The 7,411-nt window shown below is 41.1% G+C and overlaps 1 protein-coding gene and 1 pseudogene across 13 annotated transcripts in view; one reads left to right on the top strand and one right to left on the bottom strand.

The window, feature by feature from the left end:
* Window positions 1-284: 284 nt before the first annotated feature.
* On the top strand, window positions 285-1,172 carry LOC139357292 (actin-related protein 2/3 complex subunit 1B pseudogene; annotated as a pseudogene).
* A 4,389-nt stretch (window positions 1,173-5,561) lies between these two features.
* The window catches only part of LOC105467990 (phosphoinositide kinase, FYVE-type zinc finger containing), a 102,028-nt gene continuing 100,178 nt past the window's right edge, over window positions 5,562-7,411 (bottom strand). For all 13 annotated transcript variants that reach the window (XM_071073318.1, XM_011717848.2, XM_011717855.2 and 10 more), the window contains 2 exons: window positions 7,029-7,103; window positions 5,562-6,485 (listed from right to left, as the gene is read on the bottom strand). In XM_071073318.1, the coding sequence (XP_070929419.1) occupies window positions 6,370-6,485; window positions 7,029-7,103 (191 nt within the window). In that variant the 3' untranslated portion in view covers window positions 5,562-6,369. The remainder of the gene's footprint in view (window positions 6,486-7,028; window positions 7,104-7,411) is intronic.

The raw sequence follows: 7,411 nt of genomic DNA, 5'->3' as shown, positions 1-7,411 counted from the left end.
CTGACGCGCTACAACTTGAATGAACCTTAAGAAATTATGCTAAGTGATGTAACCGGCAAGAAAAAACAAATACTTATGAACGCATTTATATGAGGTAATGTAAGTAGTCAAATTCATAGAAACAGAAACAGTAATTACCTGGAGCTTGGGAGTAGGGGGAAAGAGGAGTTACTTAGTTTTGCAAGATGGAAAAAGTTGTGGAGCTCTGTTTCACAACAACACAGTTACACTTAACACTACCAGATTTTACAATTAAATAATGGCTAAAATGGTAAAATTGCATTATGCATTTTTTACTTCAAAAAACCAGAGCACTGGTTGTGTGCGTCCTGCCCAGAGTCTGCAGCTGGAGTACTCTGAAAAGGAGAGCAACTACAACCTCCCACAGCTGACTGCAGGAACCCATCGCTGCCAAGCCTGGAGCAAGGGCCGCACCCAGATGGCCACCATCTGCCTCAACAACCACGAAGTGCACAGCTGTAAGAGTGGGGCCAAGTGGGCCAAGGTGCCCGAGCTCAAGGAGCACCAAGGGCAGGTAACAGGCATCAACTGGGCCTCCAAGAGTAACCTCATCATGACCTGTGGCACAGGCCACAAGGCCTCTGTGTGGACGCTGATGGACTGGGCGGGTAGGTCCACAACCACTGCCTGCTGTGTGTGCTGGGCCCACAGGACAAGTTTGCTGTGGGTGGCAGCTGTGTGTTATCGCCATCTGTTATTTTCAGTGGGAGAATAACTGGTGGGTGTGCAAGTACATCAAGAAGCCCATTGACTCCACCATCCTCAGCCTGGACTGGCATCCCAGCAACGTGCTCCTGGCTGATGCCTCCTGCGACGTCAAGCACAGGATCCTCGGTATACATCAAGTGCGTGGAGGAGCGGCCGGCACCTCCACCATGGGACTCCAACATACCCTTTGGGGTGCTGATGTCTGAGGCCAGCGGTAGGTGCGGCTGGGTACTCAGGTTGGTTTCTCAGTCAACAGGTGCCCTACGGCCTGGGTCAGCCAAGACAGCACTGCGTGCCTGGCTGATGCCAACAAGAGGAGGGCCTTGCAACCCTGGTCCCCCGCTTCATCACAGAAGGCACCTGGTGGCAGCAGGCCACGACTGCTTCCAGGTGCTGTTTTACCCTGGCGCTTGGTGGGTGGCTGGATGGACGAGGCCAGGTAGAGCTCCTAGGGTGGCTTGCCACCCGCCAGACTCCAGAGCCTCAAGCGAGCGGGAGGGCGGCAGGGCCCTGGGAGAAGCCTCCACTCGCTGCACAAGGACAGTCTCAGCCAGGTCTGGCCCAGAACCACGGTTGTGCACCCCAGGCATGCCCAGCGCCTGAGCAAGGACCTCAGGACCAAGTGACCTGCGAGGAGCACTCTGACCTCATCCCAGCTAGGGAAGGGACCCCGAGGGGCTCGGGGAGGCCACGGCTCCGGGTGTGACACGAAAGTTCCTAGGGACCAGTAGGAGACCCCGTGGGGGCTGCTTCCGCGGAAGGCGGGAGGACAAGTGGGGAGCTCTTCTTACCTGTTCAAGGAACCTGTGCCTTCTTCTTGAAGAAATGCTTTCGTTTACCGTAGAAAAAGAAGAGAAAAGAAAAAGCACTATGCTGGTGATAAACTGCTTCGAAGCATAAAAAGGTCATTTTCAAGGGAAAAATCATTTTTAAAAACTCTCCATTTTTTAAAATATTAACCCAGGAATTTTATCAGATAATTTCTCTCCAAGAAACCTGTGGGTGGATGGGGACTGGAGAGCTGGCTGCCTCCCGAGCCACATCCGCTCCTCCCGCCCAGCACGAGAACATGGAGGCAGCGACTGGGCGCCCCGCAGATCTGCCACCTCCCAGTATCCCTGCACAGCTGGCCACCAGCCCAGCCACCTCTCAGGGCACGCTCTACCCAGTGACCCTCGCCTTCCCTTGCATGAACCCAGGCAGGGGATGGGTCTCCTGGCTTCGTGCCCACAGGTGTGAGTTCCTGTGGGACGGAAGCCTCCCCTCGCGTAGGGGGACCTTTGGTCCCCTGGAGCACGGAGGCACTGGCAGAGGAGAGCCCTGCCCACCCACAAGCTCAGCCAATCGCAAATGGAAGAGGGCGGGACTTCTTCCTTTAGTGCCCTATCAGAAGAAGAAGGGCAATGCTGCTTGCCCATTATTGGCTGAAATGAACTGTGGGTTTACCTAAGTTACGGATTCTCCAGTGGTTAACCAGGAAGAGAACAGAAGAACAGAAAGCGACACTGCCAGGCCAGATGAAGCAGAATAGTCTGGAGGCAGGGAACCTAAGGCCGATTCAGAGTGACTCCCTTTGCAAGCACCCTCCTCCCTTTTCTGCATGGCAGACGGAAAATTTAAAGTACCTCTGATTGACTGCTTTCTGCAACCAGACATTGGCATAGGAGTGTAACTTTGTAACTTCACTTCAGCCTCTGATTGGTTGCTTTCCACAACCAATCAGATGCTTGCATAGGCTGTAACCTTTGTAACTTGAGCTTCTGATTGGTTGTTTTCCACAACCAGACGCTTGCATAGGGTTTAACCTTTCTAACCTCACTTCAGCCTGATAGGTTGCTTTCTGCAACACATCAGACTGATTGCAGGCCACTAATTCATTTACACAGGGTGTACACCAAGTAACCAATAGGAAATCCCTAGAGGGTATTTAAACCCCAGAAAGTTCTGTAACGGGAGCTCTTGTGCCCCAGTGCTCCAACCCTGTGGAATGAATGTACTTTCGTTTTCAATAAATCTCTGCTTTTGTTGCTTCATTCTTTCCTTGCTTTGTGTGTTTTGTCCAATTCTTTGTTCAAAACGCCAAGAACCTGGACACCTTCCATCAGTAACACAGAGACTAGGCTTGCAAGACAAACTCCATTTCCTTTTGTTGTCAATTTCTTCAAGCAGATTCAAAACTAAGTTGAGTAAGCAGATTCTCAGTTTGTTAAGATTTCTTTATTTACATTACAAGTCTCCAAAAGTTCAAGGCAGTTATCTTTTAAATAACATATCAATCATATAAAATAGCTAGAACCAAAGTAGAGAGATATATACAATATAATACATTAAGTACTTTCAATATAGTGGCATTTTTCATATTAAATTAAAAGAGGCTACTATGATTTACAATGTCATTTCTCTCGTTTAAAATTCAACATGTCAAAAGACAATGTACATTTTTTACAAAACTGACACAGCAGTATTAAAACTGCTAATGATTGTAGTTTTTATTTTTTCTATAATACACTGCACCTGTGTTACAAAAACAAACAAAAAAAAAACAAAAAGGGATTGCACTAGATGGTTTAAATACTGCATAAGTCAGTATATTAATACTTGAGGAATAATGAATGGCTTGATCCGTTTTATGATCAGGCTCATTCACAACACTTTTCACTCTTCAAGCTCAGCAAACTCCTACAGATAATTACTTCCCTTGGCAGTTTTACACAGGGTCACTGCAAATGGGTAAAATGTTATGAAGCTGATGACCACAAAGTCATCACAAAAGCTGATGTCAATATAACCCTAGTATTTACAATATCTAATAACAGCTAAAGCTAGAAAACCACTCACTGCTAAATCATGGAAAAAATTATAGTTTGTAAGAAATTTTGAATATAAAGTATTCAATAAACTACAAAAGAGCTTGCAACAGCTTATTCCCATTATTTTTCTTATGTCAGAATTAGAAAAAAGTAAATCCTTCCTATTTTTTAATAAGTTTTGATGGCATCAAAAAGCTTCACATTTATAAATAAGATTTTTGTACAAAGCAACATGTTACTGACATAGTTTTCTCTTGCTACTATCAATTATTCTTGGGACTCATATTGTATGTTAAGGAAGGAAGTATTAAGATTTCTTCCTCATTCCTAAATTTTCAGAATTAATATACTCTAGGCCTTGAAGGAGAGGAAAACAGCCATTCAATATTTAACACTGAGTAGTACAGTATTTGAAATATCTCGTATCTATGATAGTGGCCTGAACAAGAGCAGCAAGGGACCAGACATACAGTTCTACCACTCAACAGAAATAGTCAAATTTTACATTTCCCCTTCATTAATGTTGTCCAATTTTAAAAGGAGAGATTACCTTTGCAAGGCAGCAACTACTGTTTCAGAATGTATTATATTGAAAATTTTTGCCACAAAGTTACCTACTAGACAAAAGTACTTTAAAACACAGTTGTTCAAGCCATGGGCAAGGAAAACAAAATCAACAGGACACATTATTGTCAGAAGCCATTCCTATTGAGCATTCCTGCTATGCACATAGAATTGAAACTAAAAGAAACAACCTTATTGCACCTAGTAGGAGACACCTTATACTTCAAGCGTTCATGACTAGGGGAGTACAGGAAATGGACAGGATAAATAACAATAAGTATCCTCACAGAAAAAATGAACAGAGACAAGACACTGTTGGCATTTTAAGTCAGATACAAAATCCATTGTTCCTGGACACAAAATAAGTGAATAATGTTCCACATTTTTTTTTTACTTCTGTACAGCTCCTTTACTAGTCTTTGATTTCAAAACTAAAATCCTCAGTGTTTTGTGTATCTTTAAAAGGCACATACACATTTTTAAAAGGGGCCAAGCGGAACTTAGCATCACATTAGTCATAAGTCCTTGGTCAACTTACTTCCAGTTCAAAACAAACCACATTTTTAATAAGCACCAAATACCAACCTACTGCCTTCATTCTCTAAAGCAAATTTTCTATAATGTTCCTACTCAAGTATTCATCATACTGTGTAACTGAACTTGTCCAGATTTCTTATTATGTGAAGGCTAATGTGCTATTATTATAGGCAGTCCAAAAACAGTGAAATCCTTACAACTTTATAAATCCCTAAATTATCCTTGTTACAAAAAGAAGTCAAGAGGAAATATTCTGGGGTTACAGTATTTCCTTAAAGATAGTTTACTACTTCTGATCACTTTTTAAACAAAAATGCTATTAAACAAGAAGTTCCTTACTAAGAACTTTCTTTTTTTTTTTTTTTTGTTTCATTTTGTTTTTTTGAGACAGAGTCTTGCTCTGTTGCCCAGGCTAGAAAGCAATGGTATAATCCCAGCTCACCGCAGCCTCCGCCTCCCAGGTTCAAACAATTCTCCTGCCTCAGCCACCCAAGTAGTTGGGGTTACAGGTATATGCCACCACGCCTGGCTAATTTTTTGTCTTTTTAGTAGAGACGGGGTTTCGTCATGTTGGCCAGGCTGGTCTTGAACTCCTGACCTCGGGTGATCTGCCCGCCTCGGCCTCCCAAAGTGCTAGGATTATAGGCAGGAGCCATCGCACCCAGCCTATTTCTTAACATTTCTTAGCAGTCAGAACTAGCCATTATGTAGAAAGCTGGAAAGGGGATGTCCAAGTGGAAATTTTTTTATTTTATAGATGCCACTAATAAATTGCTGGTTATACTGAAAAGACACTTTGCCTCTGTGAAAAAAACAAGTGTTTCCCTCTCACTCAATTTCTTGGATTGGGCCTAATTTATTTTATATTTTTAAAATCCTTCATTAATAATTATTTCATTAGGGTTTAGTAACTACAGACTCATTTACTAATGATTTATTATGATACCCTGAAAATAGAAAAAAAACCCTAGAATATGAGCATATGCAAGTAAATGCAGTTTAATATATCAATTGCACAAAAGTTTTAAACAAGTTTTAAAAATATCGCAAAAAGAAGGCTTAAAGTTAATGGCTGTAGCCTCCTGTCATCTACAGAGAAAACAAAATTTTAAAAACATAAAACATACTCAAAAACAAGCAAGCTGGAAAGATAAAGAACATGACAGGATTCTCAGTTTAAGTCAAATTCCTCAACAAAACAATAAATGCCCACGTGTTTAACTGGCCATTAATGGAATAAATCAGAATTTTTGTAAAGGTTTCAGAAATTCTAATAAGTAACATTAAATTATTACAGAAAAACACAAAACAAATTCAGCAGCTCTACAAATGCTAAGTAGAGAATGTGTTAAATGTGATGCCAGGATAGTCAATTTATGAGACATTGTTTTCTTCTTAAAACAATTAAGCTAGCAAATTTAACCCATTTTTTACCCTATCTACTCATCTCCAACTTTAGCCCTTTGAAACATGTCTGTATTTTAGCTTAAGAAAATTTTCACGCCACTTCCCAACCTATAGACAGCTAATCCACAGGTATCAAAAACCAAAGTGCAAATTCATGGGAGTTTTTACCATTCCATTACGGACAGTCTAAAGAGCCACAGAACTGAAAAGCCTTTGTATACAGTGGTGAACACGATGAACAAATAAAACATGTAGCTTATTTTTGGTCCTTTGTTCCTGTCCCCTTTTCCTTCACAGTCCATTTCAAAATATGCGCTTGATTTCAGCAATTCAGACCCAAGCCTGTCCAGTGGTCTGGTACCATTAGGAAATACTTGTCCATTGCCTCACAAAACCTAGTCCTGTATAACTCCGGAGACACCACTGTTGGCATTTTACCTAAGATTATGAAAGAGAAAAGGGGGGGAAAGCTGTTAAATGATTGGGCAACTGAAGTCAACTGACCATGTTCTTTCATATAAACTGCCATAAAGATCCACATGCAGAAGCAGTCTAAGTGAGCAGCAAAGGTTGTCTGCTATGCCACATGGCATGGGACAAGGTCCTACCTGGTAGGAGTTTCTGTTTAAACAGACTAGCTCCTGCCTAGAGATGAGAGATGTCTAGAAGCACAAATGAGGCTAACAGTGCTTAGAGAACTTGGAAGTCTCAAGTGTTAATTAAAGACAATCTCTTATTCAGAACATCTGGCTTTTTAAGAAATCTTTTTGAGAACCTCTGACATTTTAACTCAAATGTACACCCAGTATTTCCCCACCTATACAATTCTCATTATTGTTTGGTCACTTTAGAAATGACAATGAAATCAATGATAATCACTTATTTTTTACAACTAAAAAAAAGAATCAGTATCCACTTTTAAAATTTTAACTGATAAGAAATATATGTGAACAATTTAAACAAAACAAAAATTCTGCTCACCTTGTCCGCCTAAAATTCCTGTTGATTTCACAACCATCTCAAGCTTTTTGTCCCATGTAAATGTTCGAATATAATCTGGGGGTAGAAGGAGTGAAATTAGCAATAAAGCTATGTTAATAAATATAATCAAATGACAATAGCAATGACTATTACTACTACTTCTATGACAGTTAACTTTTACTGAGTGCTAATAATGTGCCAAGTGCTGTGCTCAGGGTTTTCTCCACACTAACTTGTTTAATCCTCACAACAATCACAAAGGGCCTCATTTATAAGTGACTTTTTGAATTCACATATTTTTGGTAAAGATAATGAAAATGAGGAAACTGAGTAGAAGAGACTAGAATAAAAAACTGTTATTTGTGAAATTTCAAATGAAAGTT

Source organism: Macaca nemestrina, chromosome 11, assembly GCF_043159975.1.
Source record: "Macaca nemestrina isolate mMacNem1 chromosome 11, mMacNem.hap1, whole genome shotgun sequence".
Lineage (NCBI taxonomy): Eukaryota > Metazoa > Chordata > Mammalia > Primates > Cercopithecidae > Macaca > Macaca nemestrina.
Note: the sequence above shows the minus strand (reverse complement) of the source record. Positions and strands in the feature narration are given on the sequence as shown.